This window comes from Bubalus kerabau, chromosome 5 (assembly GCF_029407905.1).
Source record: "Bubalus kerabau isolate K-KA32 ecotype Philippines breed swamp buffalo chromosome 5, PCC_UOA_SB_1v2, whole genome shotgun sequence".
Taxonomy (NCBI): Eukaryota; Metazoa; Chordata; class Mammalia; order Artiodactyla; family Bovidae; genus Bubalus; species Bubalus kerabau.
Window position 1 is genome coordinate 64,421,576 of NC_073628.1, and position 22,951 is coordinate 64,444,526.

General features: G+C 36.5%; 1 protein-coding gene across 10 annotated transcripts in view; it reads right to left on the reverse strand.

Moving 5' to 3' along the window:
* The window catches only part of LOC129652815 (craniofacial development protein 2-like), a 641,831-nt gene that overhangs the window by 25,851 nt on the left and 593,029 nt on the right, over nucleotides 1–22,951 (reverse strand). For 6 of the 10 annotated variants that reach the window (XR_008714789.1, XR_008714787.1, XR_008714759.1 and 3 more), the window contains 2 exons: nucleotides 12,405–12,453; nucleotides 6,731–6,824 (listed from right to left, as the gene is read on the reverse strand). The exons of 1 other annotated variant lie outside the window; for it this stretch is intronic. Coding sequence is in view for 2 of the 9 variants with exons in the window: in XM_055581827.1 (XP_055437802.1) it covers nucleotides 6,731–6,824; nucleotides 12,405–12,453 (143 nt within the window). In the remaining 7 variants the exon portion in view is untranslated. The remainder of the gene's footprint in view (nucleotides 1–6,730; nucleotides 6,825–12,404; nucleotides 12,454–22,951) is intronic. 3 more of the 10 variants (XR_008714779.1, XR_008714769.1, XR_008714772.1) reach the window with 1 other exon arrangement.

Here is a 22,951-nt window from a genome sequence, read left to right on the forward strand (position 1 = left end):
ATTCATCTTTTAAAAGAGCTAATTTTTAGCTATGTCATTTCTATTAATTTATTAATTTTTCTTTGAACTTTATCTTTTCCTCTTCTTACTCCTTTGACTTATTCTGTTTATCTTTTTCTTACTTTCTATATCTAAGTTTAGCTCATTATTTTTAGTCTTCTGTCTAAAGCACTTTGAAACATTTCATTCTGTTTTTACTCAACCTAATACATTTTGTATATAATTTTATTTTCAAGAATTGTCTAACATGTATTATATTTTGTAATAGTATTATTCAGTGTTAAAAATGCAAGTCTTTTATTACAGAAATGGATAACAGGGATTTCTGTTTCAACTTAAAGTCTTGTTTTCAGTCCTTTGCTCTTTCTAGCCTCTAGGAATTTTTTATATTCCAACAAATTCATTTATGCATTTGAAATAATGCCAGTTGTATTCTGTATAGTTTTACTTGGTGTTTTTAAAGTGGTAAATTTTTAAGTTTCTTTAGTTCTCAAAATTGCTTCACTTTCTGCCATAAGTGTGGTGTCATCTGCATATCTGAAGTTATTGATATTTCTCCCGGCAATCTTGATTCCAGCTTGAGCTTCTTCCAGTCCAGCATTTCTCATGATGTACTCTGCTTACAAGTTAAATAAGCAGGGTGAAAATATGCAGCCTTGATGTACTCCTTTTCCTATTTGGAACCAGTCTGTTGTTCCATGCTCAGTTCTAACTATTGCTTCCTGACCTTCATACAGGTTTCTCAAGAGGCAGGTCAAGTGGTCTGGTATTCCCATCTCTTTCAGAATTTTCCACAGTTTATTGTGATCCACACAGTCAAAGGCTTTGGCATAGTCAATAAAGCAGAAATAGATGTTTTTCTGGAACTCTCTTGCTTTTTCGATGATCCAGAGGATGTTGGCAATTTGATCTCTGGTTCCTCTACCTTTTCTAAAACCAGCTTGAACAAGTGGAAGTTCATGGTTCACATATTGCTGAAGCCTGGCTTGGAGAATTTTGAGCATTACTTTGCTTGCATGTGAGATGAGTTCAATTGTGCGGTAGTTTGAGCATTCTTTGGCATTTCCTTTCTTTGAGATTGGAATAAAAACTGACCTTTTCCAGTCCTGTGGCCACTGCTGAGTTTTCCAAATGTGCTGGCATATTGAGTGCAGCAATTCCACAGCATCATCTTTTAGGATTTGAAATAGCTCAACTGGAATTCCATCACCTCCACTAGCTTTAGCAGGCTGCTAATTAGAGAAAGGGAATGTCTCAAAACTCAGAGACTGGCACCAGGCCCCTTACCCACAACATGCATTTGAGATAACATTGGCACAGAGTGAGTCATCCTGGACCATAAATCAATTAACATAAATCTTGAAGAAAGGCAGGTTTCCAAGTAAATATATAGTGTCATTAACATAGATTAGGAGAACAATATATGAGAAAACCATACTGGTTTGTTGAGCCCTTAACAGTTCTGGTTCTGAGTCTTAAGTGGAATGGACTTGAAGAAAGACAGAGTCTAGGGGTAAGTACTTAGTTCATTAGCATAGCTTAATAAAAAAAAAAAAAACATTTCCATAAGAAAAACACATTGTGTAGCTCAAGGTTTAAGGAAAGTTCAGGTGGAACCAGGTGTCATCATGGCAACACAGAATTTTAAGAGAAACCTCCATTTAAATTTGTATAAAGAATGGACATCTTTGCTGATAGCTCAGTTGGTAGAGAATCCGGCTACAATGCAGGAGATCCTGGTTTGATTCCTGAGTAGGGAAGATCCTCTGGAGAAGGGATATGCTACCCACTCCAGTGTTCTTGGGCTTCCCTTGTGGTTCAGCTGGTAAAGAATCCGCCTGCAATGTGGGAGACTGGGGTTCTGGAGTCCATGGGGTCGCAAAGAATTGAACAAGACTGAGCAACTTTCGCTCACTTCATTTAAGAGAAGGGAAAAAAAAATCTGACACTTGTAGTTTGTTTCCTCCTGCTGTTTAAGAAAGATAAAAAATGTCTGACACTTTGCAGTCTATTTCCTTTATTTGGAGATCCCTAGCCTTCCTGCCGTTACCCTCTTAACAGTCAAATCTATGGTTTTCCCAGTAGTCATGTATGGATGTGCGAGTTCATTAAAAAAGGCTGAGTGCTGAAGAACTGATGCTTTTGGACTGTGGTAGTGGAGAATACTTTTGAGAGTCCCTTGGACCATAAGGTGATCAAACCAGTCAATCCTAAAGGAAATCAACCCTGAATATTCATTGGAAGGACTGATGTTGAAGGTCCACTATTTGGCCACCTGATGGAAAGAGCCAACTCACTGGAAAAGACCCTAATGCTGGTAGAGACTGAAGGCAGGAGGAGAAGCAGGTGATAGAGGATGAGACTGTTGGATGATATCACCGATTCAATGGAAATGAGTTTGAGCAAGCTTCTGGAGATTGTGAAGGACAGGAAATCCTGGTGTGCTGTAGTCCATAGGGTCACAAACGGTCAGACATGACTGAATGACTGAACAACAACATCTTCCATCTGGAAACTTCTGTTATTGTATCCCACTAGTGCCTCACCTTTATTTTGCTCAAGATGGAATTAACTATAAACATCAAACTAAGAGTTTTCTATTTTTTTCCCATCTCAGTAAAGTCAGCACCAAAACCCTGAGTTAGGAGTATTCTGTTTTGGGGGAAGATGAATAAGCTTGATATGAATATACTCCCACTGTGAGCACCTAGAAAAAGTAGACACAACTGGAAAATAAAATCTATATGAAAGTGTCAAAGTGCCAGTAAAGTATAAGGAATGGGGATGCCTGGACCTTAGAGAGAAGGGGAAACAATGTGGCATTGTACAGTTGTAAAGCTAAAGCTGAGGATATGAGAAGAAACTAGGAGAGGCTATGATGCTGGATAAAGATTTAGACATGCACATGAGGATGGGCAGACAAAACTGCAGTTCAAACACCAGCAAGAAGGAGAATCACTGAAAAAAACAGCTTGGGTTTTCACTTGGAACTCCCAAAGGCTGTAACACAGGCATACAAAGAAATTATAAAACAATTAAAACTCAAACTTGCATTTAAACAAGCTCAATCTCTGTGATCAACAAATTTAAACAGCAACCTGGAGAGCATGAGATGCTTGGAACATATATAACATTCTCAAATGGCAATTTAAGAACCCAAACAATAACAGAAAGAACAAATTGGATAGATTTAATATTAGATGAGATACAGTTGAAAAAAAAAAGCAGTGAACTGAAAAATACCACAGTAGAAAATATGCTGATTTGTATAAGCAGAGAAAGATGACTGGAAAAAAATGAAATAAAAATATATATGGAACATGGTGACAAAGTTCTAATATATTAAAATTATTTCCCAAGATAACCAAAACTGTATTTGTTAAAAGACACAAAGACATGGTTTTAAGAAGTTCTGTGAACCAAATTCATGATGAATACAAATCAAACAACATGGGGGCAAATCATAAAACACTGACAAACAAAGATAAAGTAGAAACCTTAAAAGCATACAAATAGGTGAGCAGGAAACATATTTCTTTAAAGGAAACAGACATAACATTTACATCTGGCTTCTTAAGAGAAAATTGAGTCACAAAGAACATGGAATTATATCTTTAAAGTACCCAAACAAAGTAGCTACTAACTAAGAATTTGATGTATTACAAACTGCTACCCTTCAAAAATGATGGTAAAAAATAAACTTTCTAATAAACTAAATCTGAAAGACTGTCACCAAAAAAACTGTGGTGGAGAATGCAATGAAGGCATTCTTTTGGCAGATGCATGCTAACATTGAACTTTGTATTCAATTTTATTATATTAAATTTAGATTAAATTAAATTTTATTAAAATACAATGATGCTCATGCAGTCATGTATTGTCTATGGCTGTTTTCATGCTTTAACTTCAGAGTTGATCAGGTATTGATAAAAACCACATGGCCAACAAAGTCTAAAATACTATCTGGCTTTTTGCAGAAAATATTTGTCGATCTTAATATAGATTAACAGATTGAATATAGGTATTCAGGAAACAAAAAATAGAAAGCAATGAAAGACTAACCAAACAAATCTAATATCTATTAGCAATGATAATGTCTTAATAAATTTAAAATATATACTCAATGAAATTCATGATAACAGTAGTTGTATACAGTATTCTATAAATGTAATTTAAGACAATTTTTATTTTCATATATTCTATTATTTTCAGGTATTCTAATTCTTTCATATATTTATTGAATTTTGGCCTTTTTCCAAAACAATAATATACCTCTTACTTTAATCAATCTCTTACTTTCTAAATTTGTCTCTTTCTCCTATTTTTGTCCTATTACTTTGATCAAAATATTTTCAGGATATATATTTAGGTTTATAGCAATTTAGCATTTTATCTTTGCTGATATTTGATAACAACAGTTGTGAGATTGTTTTTCATCTCAAGTAATGAGTTTTATCTGTGATCATACTTTATATGCTATGTGCATACATGCTAAGTCACTTCAATTGTGTCTGATTTTTGCAACCCCATGGACTGTAGCCCACTAGGCTCCTCTGTTTATGGGATTCTCTAGGAAAGAATACTATAGTGATTGCCATGCCTTCTTTCAGGGGATCTTCCTGACCCAGGGATCAAACTCATGTCTCTTATGTCTGCTGCATTGGCAGGTGGGTTCTTCATAGCTAGTGCCATGGAGGAATTCCCTTTATATGCTATTAGCACAGCTAAACATTTGTATGCTTAATACTTACCATTTTTATCCTGCAAGTTTCAAGCTTTCATATGCTTATATTTAAAGTATTTCTTATGAATGATTATGAAGTCATTAGTAAACAGCTTATTAAACTCTTCACTGAGGTCAGCAGACTATGTTCAACTAAGTCTTGCTTGCCATTATTTTTTAAATTCAATTTTATTAAAACACAATGATGCTCATACAGTCATGTATTGTCTGTGGCTGTTTTCATGCTTTAACTTCAGAGTTGAGCAGGTAGTGATAAAAACCATGTGGCCAACGAAGTCTAAAATACTATCTGGCTTTTTGCAGAAAATATTTGTCCATCTTGATATAGACTAACAGATTTTAAGCTATGTATATTAGTGCATATACATTTAATATAACTATCATGTTTTGGTTAAGTCTGCCATTTTATTACATGTTTAATAATTCTGCCATCTATTTGTTACTTCTCTCTCTAAACATTTTTGAATAAATGATATATTTTTATTATGTCATTTTCCTTTCTGTTTTCTTGTTAACTGTATATTGACTTAAAATTCTTTTTGTGTTTATATGAGTTACAAAATTAATAATTTTATATAAGAAAATTATATATATATATATATCTTCACAAAAAATCATTTTATAAATTCCTTTAAATTGTAAGACATATAGATACAACTCCATTTATATCCTGTGTACTTTTTACTTGCTGTTATCATGCATTTTAATTTTATACATATTTTAAGGTAGGCCAGTGAAAAAGTTGGCTTAAAACTCAACATTCAAAAAACTAAGATCATGTCATCTGGAACCATCACTTCATGACAAATAGATGGAGGAACAATGGAAACAGTGTGAGACTTTATTTTCTTGGGCTCCAAAATCACTGCAGATGGTAACTGAAGCCATGAAATTAAAAAATAATTGCTCCTTGGAAGAAAAGCTATGACCAACCTAGACAGCATATAAAAAGCAGAGACATTACTTTGTCAACAAAGGTCCATCTAGTCAAAGCTATGGTTTTTCCAGTAGCCATATATGGGTGTGAGAGTTGGACTATAAAGAAACCTGAGCACCAAAGAATTGAAGGTTTTGAATTGCAGTGTTGGAGAGGACTCTTGAGAGTACCCTGGACTGCAAAGAGATCAAACCAATCAATCCTAAAGGAACTCAGTCCTGGATATTCATTGGAAGGACTGATGCTGAAGCTGAAGCTCCAATACTTTGGCCACCTGATGTGAAGAACTGACTCATTGGAAAAGATCCTGATACTGGGAAAGATTGATAGTAGGAGGAGAAGGAGGCAACAGAGGATAAGATAGTTGGATAGCATCACTGACTCAATGGACATGATGTGTCAGTCCTGGGAGTTGGTGCTGGACAGGGAAGCTTGGCATGCTTCAGTCCATGGGGTCACAAAAAGTTGGACATGACTGAGTGACTGAACTGAACTGAGGCCATTATGACAGTGTAACGTAAAGAGGGCTGTTTGACATCTGTACATGCAATGAGTTTTATTATAGGATAGGAATATCAGGCTTAGGGAATCCAAGTCTTTTGGAAGTTTGCCTAATCTTTGATTTAGAGGGAGAAATTATCTTTATTGTTGTTGTTTAGTCATTAACTCTTATTCAATTGTTTTTGTATCCCCATGGACTGTACCACACCAGGCTCCTTGGTCCATGGGACTTCCAGGCAAGAATATTCGGGTGGTTGCATTTTTCTCCCCCAGGGTATCTTACTGATCCAGGGATCAAACCCTTGTCTCTTGCATTGGCAGGCAGATTCTTTACCACTAAGCCACCAGGGAAGTCCCATTATCTGTATATACTGGACAGCAATAGCCTCCTTCCTGTGCCAAAGTGAGACGATATTTCTATTTTCAAAGGCTTTTCAGTTACAATTTGAAAAATTGTCTGAAACAATGGACAGTCTGGGCCTTATGTAATAAATATGCAGAAATACAAGAGACTTACAGGGAATTAAAAAAAAAAATCTCACCATTACCTTGATATCAAATAAGGTCTGCAGGAAGTTTCATCCAGTAAGGGACCAGACAAATCAGTGTCTGCCTGAATCCTTGAAAACAAACAACAAATACCTGCCAACAAAAAATATTCAGTGTATTTGGAAAAAGATGTGCTTTAGAAATGAAGGCTTAGTAAAGATGTTCCTAGGCAAAGAAAAGCTGGGGAAGTTTGTCACTATTAGAACCATTTTGCATGCTAAGTCATTTCAGCTGTGTCTGACTCTTTGTGACACTATGGACTGTAGCCTGCCAGGGTTCTTTGTCCATGTAATTCTCTGGGCAAGCATACTAGAGTGGACTGTCATGCTCTCTTCCAGAGGATCTTCCTTACTCAGGGATCAAATCCGCATCTCCTGCAACTCCTGCATTTCAAACAGACTCTTTAACTGTCTTACAAGAAAATAAATGCTAAAAAGGGAGCCTTTTAAATTGAAAGTAAAGGAAACTAAGTAACCATATGAAAATATATGAAAATATAAAACTCACTGGTAATGGTAAATATATAAAGTCAGATTGTTGTAATATAATTACGGTATGCTTTTAACTCCAGAATATAAGTTTAAAGTGAGAGTATTAAAATAAGTATAGCTTCAGTAAATTTTAATAGATGCATAATATAAAAAGATGTGAAGCATGACATCATTGGCATAAAATATGTGGGGAAGAGAAGTCTAGAGCTTTAAAATGCAATTGAAAGTAAATTGTTGCTCTCTTAAAATAGACTGCTAGGTCTAAGATTTTTATGTGAGCTTCATCATAAACACACAAAAAAGGAAAAAACTTATAATTAGATACAAAAAATTAATGAGAAAGGAATTAAAGCATACAAATACAAATAAAGGAAGAATAGATCAAAGAAAATATAAAATGTCAGAAATCAATCAATCAAGTGAAAATAATAAGTCCTTCAGTACAGTTCAGTTCGGTTCAGTTGTTCAGTAGTGTCCGACTCTTTGCAACCCCATGAATCGCAGCACGCCAGGCCTCCCTGTCCATCACCAACTCCGGAGTTCACCCAGACTCATGTCTATCGAGTCAGTGATGCCATACAGCCATCTCATCCTCTACCGTCCCCTTCTCCTCCTGCCCCCAATCCCTCCCAGCATCAGGGTCTTTTACAATGAGTCAACTCTTCACATGAGGTGGCCAAAGTACTGGAGTTTCAGCTTTAGCATCATTCCTTCCAAAGAAATCCCAGGGCTGATCTCCTTCAGAATGGACTGGTTGGATCTCCTTGCAGTCCAAGGGACTCTCAAGAGTCTTCTCCAACACCACAGTTCAAAAGCATCAATTCTTTGGCACTCAGCCTTCTTCACAGTCCAACTCTCACATCCATACATGACCACAGGAAAAACCATAGGCTTGACTAGACGGACCTTTGTTGGCAAAGTAATGTCTCTGCTTTTCAACATGCTATCTAGGTTGGTCATAACTTTTCTTCCAAGGAGTGTCTTTTAATTTCATGGTTGCAGTCACCACCTGCAGTGATTTGGGAGCCCAGAAAAATAAAGTCTGACACTGTTTCCACTGTTTCCCCATCTATTTCCCATGAAGTGATGGGACCAGATGCCATGATCTTAGTCTTCTGAGTGTTGAGCTTTAAGCCAACTTTTTCACTCTCCTCTTTCACTTTCATCAAGAGGCTTTTGAGTTCCTCTTCACTTTCTGCCATAAGTGTGGTGTCATCCGCATATCTGAGGTTATTGATATTTCTCCTGGCAATCTTGATTCCAGATTGTGCTTCTTCCAACCCAGCTTTTCTCATGATGTACTCTACATATAAGTTAAATAAGCAGGGTGACAATATACAGCCTTGACATACTCCTTTTCCTATTTGGAACCAAGCTGTTGTTCCATGTCCAGTTTTAACTGTTGCTTCCTGACCTGCATATAGGTTTCTCAAGAGGCAGGTCAGGTGGTGTGGTATTCCCATCTCTTTCAGGATTTTCCACAGTTTATTGTTACCTATCAATAATTACTTTAAATGTACATGGATTAAATTCTCCAATCAAAAGAAACAAAACAACAGAATTTACAGCAAATAAGATCCAACAATGTGCTGCTTACATGATTCACATTAGCTTTAACCACACAAAAGCTGAAATGAAGGAGTGGAAAAAGAATTTTCATGCAAATGTTAACAGAAAGAGAACCAAATTGTCAGTACTTACATCAAACAAAATGCATATATATTCAGTCAAAATTAGTCAGAAGAGAAAGAAGTCTGCTAAATAGTGTTAAAGTGATTGGGTTATCAAGAGCATATAACAATCCTAAATATATTTGAATCCAACATTTGACTATCTAAATATTAACAGTATTAACAGAACTGAAGGCAGAAATAGAAATATATTTCTATTCCCACTTCTAACAATGGATGGATCATTGGAAGGATCATCTGTTTTCATAATAGATAATATGTTGGGTCACAAGAGAGTTGTAAAAATAAAAGAAGATTAAAAACATATCAAGCATTTTTACTACTATAATAATATGAAACTAGAAATCAAATTTGAAAAATTAACCATCATCTTGAAATTAAAAAATATGTTATTCAATAACCAATAAGTCAAAGGAGAAATAAAAGAGAAAGCAAAAAGTACCTTGAAACAGATAAAAATTAAATCACACAGGTAAAAATTTATGGAATGCAGCCAAAACATTCTAAAAGAGAAGCTTATAGTTAAAAATGACTACAGTTAGAAAAAATTCTCAAATAAACAACCTAACTTCATATCTTGAGGAACTGGTAAGAGAATAAATTAAGTGCAGAATTTAGCAGGTGAAAGGAAATACTAAAAAATAACTGAGCAGAAATAGATGATCTAGTGACCAGAAAGTCAATGGAAATAAAACTCAATAATTGTATTTAATATAGAAAAATAACAAACTGTTAGCTAGACGATCCAAGAAAAACAGAGGGGATTCAAATATGAAATTACAAATGAAAGATGAAACCTTACAACTGATGCAACAGAGATACAAAAGATCATAATAGACTATTCTGAGCAACTGTATGCATTAAATTGGATAACCTAGATGAATACATTTCCTGAGATGAAAAAATACCAAGACAGAATCATGAAGAAATAGAAAATCTGAACAGACCAATAACAAGTAAGGAAATTAAATCACTAACTCCAAGTCTCCCAATACAGCAAAGCTCGGGCAATTCTACTAAATATTTAAAGAATTAATGTCAATCTTTTTCAAACTCTCATAAAAACACTGAAGAGGTGGGAGCACTCTCAAATCTATTTTAAAAGATCAGCATTACCCTGATACCAAAGCCAGACAAAGATACTATAAGAAAAGAAAATTACAGGCCAATATCAATTAAAAAAAAAAAATAGATGTAAAAATCTTCAACAAAATACTAGCAATTCAAATTCAACAACACATTAAAATATACACCACAATCAAGTAGGATTTATCCCTGGGATGCAATTATAGTTCAACATACTCAAATCAATAAATATGATACAAAACACTAACAAAATAAAGGATTAAAATATGTGACCTTCTCAATAGATGCATGAAAACAACTGAAAAAATTCAATACCCTTCCATGATAAAAACTGTTAATAAATTAGGAATACAAAGAATATACCTCAATGGGAGAATGGCATTGAAACATGTAAAATATCATGTATGAAACGAGTTGCCAGTCCAGGTTCAATAAACAATACTGGATGCTTGGGGCTATCGCACTGGGACGACCCAGAGGGATGGTATGGGGAGGGAGGAGGGAGGAGGGTTCAGGATGGGGAACACATGTATACCTGTGGTGGACTCATTTTGATATTTGGCAAAACTAATACAATTTTGTAATGTTTAAAAATAAAATAAAATTTAAAAAAAGAAAGAAAGAAAAACATACCATAAAAAAATAATAATAAAGGCTCTAATATCTAATAATAGGATATCTAATAATAGGAAAAGGAGTACGTCAAGGTTGTATATTGTCACCCTGCTTATTTAACTTATATGCAGAGTACATCAAGAGAAACACTGGGCTGGTAGAAGCACAGGCTGGAATCAAGACTGCTGGGAGAAATATCAATAACCTCAGATACGCAGATGACACCACACTTATGGCAGAAAGTGAAGAGGAACTAAAAACCCTCTTGACGAAAGTGAAAGAGGAGAGTAAAAAAGTTGGCTTAAAACTCAACATTCAGAAAATTACGAGCATGGCATCAGTCCCATCACTTCACGGGAAATAGATGGGGAAACAGTGGAAACAGTGTCAGACTTTATTTGGGGGGCTCCAAAATCACTGCAGATGGTGACTGCAGCCATGAAATTAAAAGACGTTTACTCCTTGGAAGGAAAGTTATGACCAACCTAGATAGCATATTCAAAAGCAGAGACATTACTTTGCCAACAAAGGTTCATCTAGTCAAGGCTATGGTTTTTCCAGTGGTTATGTATGGATGTGAGAGTTGGACTGTGAAGAAGGCTGAGCGCCGAAAAATTGATGCTTTTGAAATGTGGTGTTGGAGAAGACTCTTGAGAGTCCCTTGGACTGCAAGGAGATCCAACCAGTCCATTCTGAAGGAGATCAGCCCTGGGATTTCTTTGGAAAGAATGATGCTAAAGCTGAAACTCCAGTACTTTGGCCACCTCATGTGAAGAGTTGACTCATTGGAAAAGACTCTGATGCTGGGAGGGATTGGGGGCAGGAGGAGAAGGGGACGACAGAGGATGAGATGGCTGGATGGCATCACTGACTTGATGGACGTGAGTCTGAGTGAACTCCGGGAGCTGGTGATGGACAGGGAAGCCTGGCGTGCTGCGATTCATGGGGTCACAAAGAGTCGGACACTACTGAGCGACTGAACTGAACTGAACTGAATAAAGGCTCACAGATAATTTCATAATGAATAAAATGACCACCAAAACTCCAATGGTATTTTTTCCTCAGGAATGGTTAAAAAAAAAAAAAAAACTATCATAAAACTTATGTGGAACTACTAGAAACCCTGAATAATCACATCAATGTTGAGAAAAATGAACAAAACTGGAGCTGTCATATTGCCTGATTTCACAAAACTATAGTAATAAAGACTGTATAAAGCCTTTGACTGTGTTCAGTTCAGTTCAGTCACTCAGTCGTGTCCGACTCTTATGACCTCAGAGGATGAGATGGCTGGATGGCAACACCACCTTGATGGACGTGAGTTTGAGTGAACTCCAGGAGTTGGTGATGGACAGGGAGGCCTGGCGTGCTGACATTCATGGGGTCGTAAAGAGTCGGACACTACTGAGTGACTGAACTGAACTGAACTGACGGTATGCATGTTAAAAATTGACACAATGGAATAGAAATAGAGTCCTGAGATAAATCTATACATGTATACATAATCTATTACAAGAATGCCTAGAAAACACATAGGGAATAGGTAGCCTTTTCAACAAATAGCTTTTGGAAAAGTGGATAACTATATGCCAAAGAGTGAAATCGGACTCCTTATCTTGCAGCAAATATAAAAATCAAATTAAAAGTAGTTAAAGACTTAAATTTAAGACATAAAACCATAAAACTCCAAGAAGAAAACATAGGAAAAACTTCCTTAGAATTGGTGTGGCAATGAATTTTTGTGTAAAACACCAAAAGCACAAGCAATCAAAAGTAGAATTACAACTCACCAAAAACCTCTGCCCAGCAAAGGAAATGATCAGCAAATGGAGGGTCCACCTTCAGAGTTGAAGAAAACATTTATAAATTTCATATCTCATAAGGGGTTAATATGAAAAATATATGACGATCTCATACAACTCACAAGCCAAAAAAATCAAGAAACCTTATTTCAAATTTAGCGAAGTATCTATGGACATTTTTTCAAGAAGACATACAAATAGGCAACAGATAGATGAAAGTTTCTCAACATCATTAGTCATCAGGAAATGTAAATTAAAACCACAATGAAATTTCTCCTCACATCTATTAAGATGGTTATGTCCTTAAAAATACAAGAGATAACAGGTGTTGGTAAGAGTGCAGAAAAAAAAAAATGAATCTTAATATATTGTTGATGGAAATGTAAACTAAGACAGCCATTATGAAAATAGAATGAAAGTGCCTCAGAGTATTAAAAATAGAATTACCATATGATCTAGCAAGTAATTTATTGGTAATTATATAAAGGAAATAAACTCACTGTCTCAAAGTGATATCTGCATTCTCATACTTATTGCAGCATTATTAAAAATAGTCAAGATATGGGAAAATGTGATGGATAAATTGTGCACATAGGAGATATTATTCAGCCATAGAAAATAAGAAAATCTTGCTATTTGTGTCAGCATGTATGAACATGGAAGACATTATTCTAAGTGAAGTAAGCCAGATAAAGAAAGCATATACTGTGTTAACTCTTAATATGTGGATTCTAAAACTTTTGAACTTCTACCACTGAAGTTACTGTGGACTTGGGGATAGGGGTAATGGAGAAATATTGGTCAAACAATACAAAAAAATTCAGTTACAAGATGAACAAGTTCTGGGAACCTAATGTACATTATTAGATGGATTATAGTTAATAATGACTATAGCTAATAACAGTCTATTGTATAGGTGAATTCTGCTAAGTGAATAATTTGAGCTTTTAAAAAATGTTCACTATATGAGGAAATTAATGTGCTATTTATTTATAGTAATTATTTTAAAATGTATATGTGTATCAAACCAGCAGATGTATACCTTAAATATATATAAATTTTGTTTGTCAATTATATCTCAGTAGTGCTGGAAATAGAGAAAAAGAATTTAAAAATGAAGGAAAGTTTATTTGTCAAACTTGTTCATTAATGCAGGTGCAAAATCCTAAAGAAATATTAACAAACTGATTCTGCAAATTTAAAACTGGCAAGATGACCAAATTTGATTTATTCCAGGAAATTAAGATCAATTTAACATATAAAAATCAATCTATTCTGTTTATCCCACTAACAGAATAAATAGAAAAATGAAATATTCATTAGATGCAGAAATCACCATTTGTTAAAAAGTCAATAACCATTCATGTTAGTGTCAATAACTATTATTTAAATGAGGTAGTTTCTGAATTGACTTGAATGTGAAAGTCCAAGCCTTTAGTCTTCTTAAACATACATTGATCCTGCATGTCTGTCATAATGTTAGGAACATTTACACTGGAATAAGCACCATGAGGCTGAATCTTATAAAAGAAGAGGTATTTTAAGTTCCTCTCCATGGGACATTATTATTCCTTTGATGCATAACATGAAAATTAATTCCTTAGAATAGTATATCATGATCTCTGTTTCATGTATTAACCAGGACCCTCTGTTCAAACTGCAGTAAAAAGAGTGAACAAAGCCCAGTGTGATCCAGGACTATCTGCAAAATTTTCCCTGGGGTTATATGAAAATGGAGCAAGTTTAATATAGCTTCCTATGAAATTATAACTGCATATAAAATAACCTGAATAATTATAAAACTTATTTCTGATACCTTAAAATGTTTAAATCCAGTAAAACTCCTATCCTGAAAGGAAAGAGGAAGAAAGGGATAGTTATTGTATATTTGTAACCATGATGGAAATGTGTATTATAGTGTTTCTCAAAATGATTTCTGCCTATTTAAACTGCCTTCCAAAGACAGAGAGACAGAGAAAGGGATGGAGGGAGGGAAGAAGGGAGGGAGGGATGGAAAGAGGGAGAGAGAGAAGAGAAAGAGAAAGAATGAAAGAGAAAGAGTCAAGTGAGATTTTAAAGACTCTTCAAATAAATTTGGAAAATGCCAAACATTCTATTTCTCTTGGCAATTCAGAAACATTTTATGTATATTTGAGATGGAAGAGTTCAGCCACAAAGGAAAGTGTTTTACTTTGTTCTCCACAATATTTCCTAAACAGAGTTGAGAGGGAATCAGAGAGCAGGAAAACAGCCCTTTTCAGTCTGTGGAAATGCTGGTCCCCCCTCCCTGTGTGTTCTCTCCTTCTGCCTCATGAAAGGGATCCCAGTAGAGAGAGCTGGTCCCTGATAAGAACAGTCACCTTTTCAAATGCCTGACTGGGTTTCTAGATGAGGGTAAGGTATTGTGTGTTTGTGTTTTGGTTTGGGGACTTTTCTGTTCCTAAGAGCTGAAACTCACCCTGATCCAGCAGGCTTTCTGAACTAAAAGCAAATGCAAGCCTACTGATCTAGGGAGTTTTGTTGCAGAAATTGGAGTTTAGTGCAGTTATTCTCAATGTGTGCTGCACATCAAAACTGGAGAGTTTTTAAAAAATATTCTGACATGTAGGTAACAGCCAAGACCAAAGAACTCTGGAAAGGGGGGCGGGCATTGGCAGTTCTTAAAATCTTTCTAGGTGACTCTGCAATCACCACGAGGGCTGAGAATCAGCCCTCGAGTGCATCACTTTTAACCTGGGCTGAAGAACTCCCTGTAAACCTGCTTTTTTCTCCTTTGACCATTGCTGGTGTCATCAAAGGGGCTTCCCCAGTGGTTCAGCTGTAAAGAATATGCTTGCAATGCAGGAGACGCAGGTCTGATCCCTGGGTTGGGAAGATCCCCTGGAGGAGAGCACAGCAACCCACTCCAGTATTCCTGCCTGGAGAATTCCATGGACAGAAGAGCCTGGTGGGCTACAGCCCAAAGGGTCGCAAAGAGTTGGACACAACTGAAATGACTGAGCACTCAAACACGCATTGTCATCTAAAGTTTAAAGCTTTCACTGTATTCTCTGTTGAAATTCCTAAGAAAGCCTAATTTACACAGATAATGAACCCTATCCATATTTATAAATAACTTTAGTCCTTTTTTTTTAAAAATGGGTTCACACTAGTATGTGTGTGTATCTGTGTGTGTGTGTGTGTGTTCAATTGCGTTCAACTCTTTGGGACTCCATGAACTATAGCCTGCCAGGCTCCTCTGTCCATGGAATTTTCCAGGCAAGAATATTGGCGTGGGTTGCCATTTTCCTACTCCACTAGGTCAAGTCCTAATGTGCTGGCCGACAGATGGGCTCTGGTTTTTGCCTCAGGGGCCTATATTTAGACCAACTATTTGTGTCTTTTGGAGTTAGAATCACAGGAGACAAATAGAATACAGTCAGCCAAAACAAACAAAAATTTACATGCTCCTGTGTAAACAACAGTGTTTTACAAATAATCTATGCAGTAAACCATAGTGCAATTGTTCTTAATATTGTACATTATATACTCTCTTGGTTGGAAACTATCAACACAATCTTCATTCAAAGCATATACTTTGAAATATTTCCCACTAATATGACCTAAGCAATGATGAACCAACAGGTTCATTAATTTACTCCCAATCCAGAGAGTAATCCAATGTCAATTCAGTATAATTCATTCCAAGGTGTAGACAGGGCCAAATTTATTTTATTTTTGATTAGTTCAGAATTCAGAACATCCAGTTTTCCAGTTCCCTTCTAATTTTATTCCCAAACCTATCTAGTTTTACTCCCTAGGATTCTTCAGTCTAGGGAATAAATGTTACATTTAATCGCTACCAACAGAGCCTATATAAAATCAATGGTACAAACAGAAAACTGGCAGTGTCATTTCTATTGGAAAGATCAACTTATCAGAAATACTTCCAGGCAGCATTGCAGCTTCTTAATGTAGTGATGCTGGCTGTCACTTTAAAACCAAACAATTTTGTATGATGGTTTCTGTGACAGGACTAGTGAATCTTACAATCCTTTGCATCACTCAATTGATGTACTACTGTTTGTTTTGCTACATATGAGTCTCCAGGTCAACAATATGGTTGCCAAAAGTTTAGCCACCCTCCTCCCCTCGCCCCGACAACTAGGGGCTAAAATCTACAATGTTCCATTCCAAGCTCTGTTAAGAGCCCTCAGGAAGAACACACAGAAGTCAATCTTGAATTATTTCACCCTATTTTCTAAGGTAGAGCTTTTGCACTTTGGCACTTTTTAGTTTAGTAAATACACAGCAGACTGTTAAGAAAAAAAAAAAATGTGTGTGTGTGTGTGTGTGTATATATATATATATATATATATATATATATAGTTGCTTTGCTAATGCCTACTGTAACTCTTTCACACAGCATCCCCTCCTCCTGGTGGGTATAGAGATTTTATATTCCACCTTATAGTACTGCCGTGTTTGCTGTTGTTTAGTTGCTAAGTTGTGTACAACTCTTGCGATCCACAGACTGAAGCCTACCAGGCTCCACTGTCCATGGGATTGCCAAGCAAGCATACTGGAGTGGGTTGCCATTTCCTTCCATCTCCAGGGGATCTTCCCAATCTGTGGATTGAACTCACATCTCCTACATGCATCTTTTGCATTGCAGGTGGATTCTTTTTCCACTTAGCCACCTGGGGAGTCCATATCAGTTCAGTTCAGTTCAGTCGCTCAGTCATGTCCGACTCTTTGGCACCCCATGAATTGCAGCACACCAGGCCTCCCTGTCCATCACCAACTCCCAAGTTCACCCAAACTCATGTCCATCAAGTCAGTGATGCCATCCAGCCATCTCATCCTGTCGTCCCCTTCTCCTCCTGCCCCCAATCCCTCCCAGCATCAGAGTCTTTTCCAAAGAGTCAACTCTTCGCATGAGGTGGCCAAAGTACTGGAGTTTCAGCTTTAGCATCATTCCTTCCAAAGAACACCCAGGACTGATCTCCTTTAGAATGGACTGGTTGGATCTCCTTGCAGTCCAAGGGACTCTCAAGAGTCTTCTCCAACACCACAGTTCAAAAGCATCAATTCTTTGGTGCTCAGCTTTCTTCACAGTCCAACTCTCACATCCATACACGACCACTGGAAAAACCATAGCCTTGGCTAGACAGTCATATCTATATGCAAATTCTCTTTTGGGATGCTTGGTATTTCCCAAGCCACCCTACTAATGGCACAGAGTTTATTTCAAATATGTGCTATTACTAAACATATACAACTTGAAAGCTACATCAAGAGTATGGAAGAGTATGGACAGATATAATAATTAAAAAAAATAAGCATACATTTATCAAATAAGTGAGCAGATCACCCAGAACTGAGTAGAGACTAGAACTAAATTCAGGAAAATTAAGGGAACCATTAGGCAAGGCTCAATGATGACTCACATTAACTCTACACCAAGAACAGGATTCAAATCTTCTTTATTCAGGTCATTCTGAATCATCTGTTTTTCTTTCTTTCATCAACTAAAGAATTCACTGCATATTTTCAGTGTTCTCAGAGACAGATTGCTTTGTCCAGCCTGTTTCAACTGCTAAATATTTTTGTTTTTGTCAAAATACTCTATGTGCATGCTAATGAAATAGCTCAATCTTTGTCTTAGCTTTAGAACTATCTCTTGCTGAGGGTAATTAAACACATAGGAAAAAGAAAAGAGTTATAAATAATATTTGTATTCTGTATTTTACATTAAATAAAATGCTTCATAAAATAAATAGCTGTGTGAATCTCAGCATGTTGTTTTAATGAATTGGTATTTTGTTTGCTTTGTTTTTAAGCTAGTATAAAAATAAAAAAAAAACAGTTTAAATCAGTCATTAAGTGTTTTTATATATATATGTGTGTGTGTGTGTGTGTGTGTGTGTATATATATATATATATATATATATATATATATATATATATATATACTGAGCACAGTTGGAACTTCAAAATTTTTCTAACTCAACATTTAAGGGAACTGAAACACCAAGCTAGTAAACATATAATGTGAGTTTACACCTATTAGCCATCCCTGCTCTTAAAGATTACTTCATTTAACAGATCAAAAGGCCAAATAATTTGATGACAATTGATAAGAACATGTACATGGACTCTATTAAGTGAAAACAATAATGAATGCTTATGCTGTTACTATGGAAAATTTGATACACAGTTTAAATACAGTACAAGCTACCACAAACATTAATTTAAATTGTGCATTTTGCTTTATTTGACTAGAAACTTTCAAATGCCTTTTGTAATTTTTTAAAACCACTATTCAGTAATTAATGCATATTAGGAAACAATTCTTCATGGGTTTCCCAGTTTCTGTGCATCTTATCTTTTGTTCTGGGTGATCATGTCAAGGATGTTTGCACAGCAAACAACCTTGGAAGACAGGGCTCGTGCCTTACCCTAAAATAGAGGACAGATTTATGTACTGTCCAGAACAAGAAAGATGCTGGCCGACAGAACGGGCAGTTTGCTAGAATCCCCTATAAGTGATACAGGATTGCCACACGCTTGTTTCCTCAGCTAGGCTGTAGAACCACCAGGGGCACATCATTCACCTTGGTGACCCCCTAATTCCCTTCACAGGCTGTAGGGGGTGCAAAATAGATGAAAACAAATGAAAACTCTGCTGTTTCCCGCGTGGGTCAGTGGTAAAGAATCCACTTGCAATGCAGGAGGTGCAAGTTTGATCCCCGGGTCAGGAAGAGAATCAGAGCATTTTTACAGCTAAGAATGAAGATATTATGTTTATGACTAACTTCCATTTATTACAAATTTAATATTTATTACTGAGCAATAGCTTTAAATTAATAAAAAGGAACTCTCATTTACAGGGACAAGAGTTAGGCGTGTAACCAGAGAGATGATAAGTATGAATGGCAGAAAATATTGAAGTTTGAGAACTTTCATCTCTAGAGAGGTCCCACAGGCTTTTCATGAAAAATGCGCAGACTAGTACAGAAATTTTAAGATGGTAGCTTGCTTTTAATAAGTTACAGTAAATAGAATAATATTTTAACAAAGAGCATAATCTGGTTGGGAGGTAGTGTGGGAAGACACTGGAGAGACACGTTCTAACTTAGGAGACTAGCTAAATGGTACAGATATCTACATCATAAGAATATGGGAGGAGGAGGCTTGGGTGAGATTAGATAATTTTGAAACACTTTTGAGGTACGTTTTATGAAAACCTTCTCTGCAAAAGATTTTCCTCTCATCTATCAGTTGAGAGATGTAAAACCTGAAGGAGGAACAAGGACAACATGTACTCCTGTCCAAACTCGCAGGAGCTCACACAGCTCCCTCTTCTCTGATTTTACCTGATCGGCCCAGTTTGGATGAGACAGGCTGATGTCAGCGGCACTGTCCTGATTTCATCCCAAATGAAGCAATCAAAGGAACCCAGTCAGCACAAACGAGGGAAGCCTGCCAGATGGGAGGCTAATGGGAGGGTGGCAGGGAGCGGGCTGTGAGCTGGAATTAGCTTGTTAAGTGGGACTAAAATCCACACAAAGCAGCCTTCTAGAAGTTCTAATTCAAAAGCTACTTTTGTGTGCCTCCACTCTCATCAGGAGAAAGTATGTGATCAAACTGCTCATATATTGTGTCTATAGAGGAATTTATTTCAGTGCTGCTGCTGCTGCTAAGTCTCTCCAGTCGTGTCCGACTCTGTGCAACCCCATAGATGGCAGCCCACCAGGCTCCCCCATCCCTGGGATTCTCCAGGCAAGAACACTGGAGTGGGTTGCCATTTCCTTCTCCAATGCATGAAAGTGAAAAGGGAAAGTGAAGTCGCTCAGTCGTGTCCAACTCTTCAAGACCCTATGGACTGCAGCCCACCAGGCTCCTCCATCCATGGGATTTTCTAGGCAAAAGTACTAAAGTGGGGTGCCATTGCCTTCTCCATATTTCAGTATGTTAAGTTATTAATAATGAAATATAACAGAGTATTTTAAAATGTTTTAACAATCCAATTGAATTTTACCTTGGATTTTAAGTTGGTAGTTTAGTTGCTCAGTTATGTCCTACTCTTCGCAACCCCATGGCCTGCAGCCCACCAGGCTCCTCTGTCCAAGTTATTTTCCAAACAAGAATACTGGAGAGGGTAACCATTTCCCCCTCCAGGGGATCTTCCCCACCCAAGGATCAAACCTGGGTCTCCTGCATTGCAGGCAGATTCTTTATCGACTGAGTAACATTTGCTCCTCTGAAGGGTTTTTCTTTCTTCATCAGTACCTTAAACTTAGTGGAAAGCTAGAAACTCTAATGACAATGGTTGAAATATACAGTAATATAATACTTTATTATATTTCAATTTAAAAAGCAAGCCTATGTTGTTTTAACTTCCTTCAGTTTCCCTATCAGTTCATTTATAAAATGCATCCTTTTACATTTATATTATGCATTTAAGTGAATATTTCATGAGTGAGATCTGGCCTTTGTGGCATTCTATACAAGATATAGGATTGTGACCCACTCCAGTATTTGTGCCTGGAGAATTCCATGGACAAGGGATCCTGGGTAGGCTACAGTCCATGGAGTCACAAAGAGCCAGAAAGAACTGGGTGACTATCACTCACTCACATACAAGATATGGTACATAGAAGGCTTAATTTATCAAATACTTTTAATTTTTTCCTACTTTTTATTTAGAGAATAAATAAATCAGTAAGCAATTATTTTGTTGATATTGTCTGTCAGGCTCCAGGATTATTTGTAAGTATGAATAAGGATAAGCCTAAGCTGATCCTAACAGCTTGGTCAAACTCTTAGAATTGAGTAAGCTGTTTATTATTTTGGTTTTCCTTAAAAATATATTTGGCTTAGTTGATTCAACGTTTCTTGTCAGAATCACTGTTACTGAACACACATAGCAAAAAAAAAAAAAAAAAAATACTGCTCACATTCGCAGTGCATATAAAATAATAATTATGCAGTTAGAAAAGTATAAGTGTATTCACATTATTTCATCTGCAAAAAAAAAAAGATGGGAAGGTTTTTATGGTAAATATACATTTTATATCATCTTTTTATAAAGTGGCAGGAAATATCTCATAATAAATTTTTTTCATAAAATGGAGGGAAATTGCATTAGTCCATGGTTTTCAATGTTTTTATTTCTTTCTTATATCTCAACCCTCACACATTTTATAATTTATTTTTGAGTGTGCTTTGGTGTCTTCTCCTAAGACACCATTCTTGACTATTCTAGATAATGTAGTGAAAAGCGTTGACGCCTATATCTGTTTTGTGTGTACATTTATGCTTTATAATTTGAGTTTCATTATCTATGTTTATATCTACATCTGTGAAAACAATTCAGTATCACAGTAATCTAAGTCTATGCCCTGACCAGTAATGCTGAAGAAGCTGAACGGTTCTATGAAGACCTACAAGACCTTCTAGAACTAACATCCAAAAAAGATGTCCTTTTCATTATAGGGGATTGGAATGCAGAAGTAGGAAGTCAAGAAATACCTGGAGCAATGGGAAAACTTGGCCTTGGAGTACAGAATGAAGCAAGGCAAAGGCTAACAGAGTTTTACCAAGAGAATGCACTGGTCAGAGCAAACACCCTCTTCCAACAACACAAGAGAAGACTCTACACATGGACATCACCAGATGGTCAATACTGAAATCAGGCTGATTATATTCTTTGCAGCTAAAGCTGGACGAGCTCTATACACTCAGCAAAAACAAGACTGGGAGCTGACTGTAGACATGAACTCTTTATTGCCAAATTCAGACTTAAATTAAAGAAAGTAGGGGAAACCACTAGACCATTCAGGTATGACCTAAATCAAATCGCTTAGGACTATACAGTGGAAGTGACAAATAGATTCAAGGGATTAGATCTGATAGACAGAGTGCCTGAAAAACTATGGACAGAGGTTCATGACATTGTACAGGAGGCAGGGATCAAGACCATCCACAAGAAAAATAAATGCAAAAAGGCAAAATGGTTGTCTGAGGAGGCCTTACAAACAGCTATGAAAAGAAGAGAAGCAAAAGGCAAAGGAGAAAAAGGAAGATATACCCATTTGAATGCAGAGTTCCAAAGAATTTCAGGGAGAGATAAGAAAGCCTTCCTCAGTGAACAATGCAAAGAAATAGAGGTATACAATAGAAGGAGGAAGACTAGAGATCTCTTCAGGAAAATTAGAGATAACGAGGGAACTTTTCCCGCAAAGATGGGCACAATAAAGGACACAAATGGTGTGGAAGCAGAAGCAGAAAATATTAAGAAGTGGCAAGAATACACAGAAATATACAAAAAAGACCTTCATGACTCAGATAATCATGATGGTGTGATCACTCACTTAGAGCCAGACACCCTGGAATGTGAAGTCAAGTCAGCCTTAGGAAGCATCACTATGAACAAAGCTAGTGGAGGTGATGGAATTCCAGCTGAGCTATTTCAAATCCTAAAAGATGATGCTGTGAAAGTGCTGCACTCAATATGCCAGCAAATTTTGAAAGCTCAACAGTGGCCACAG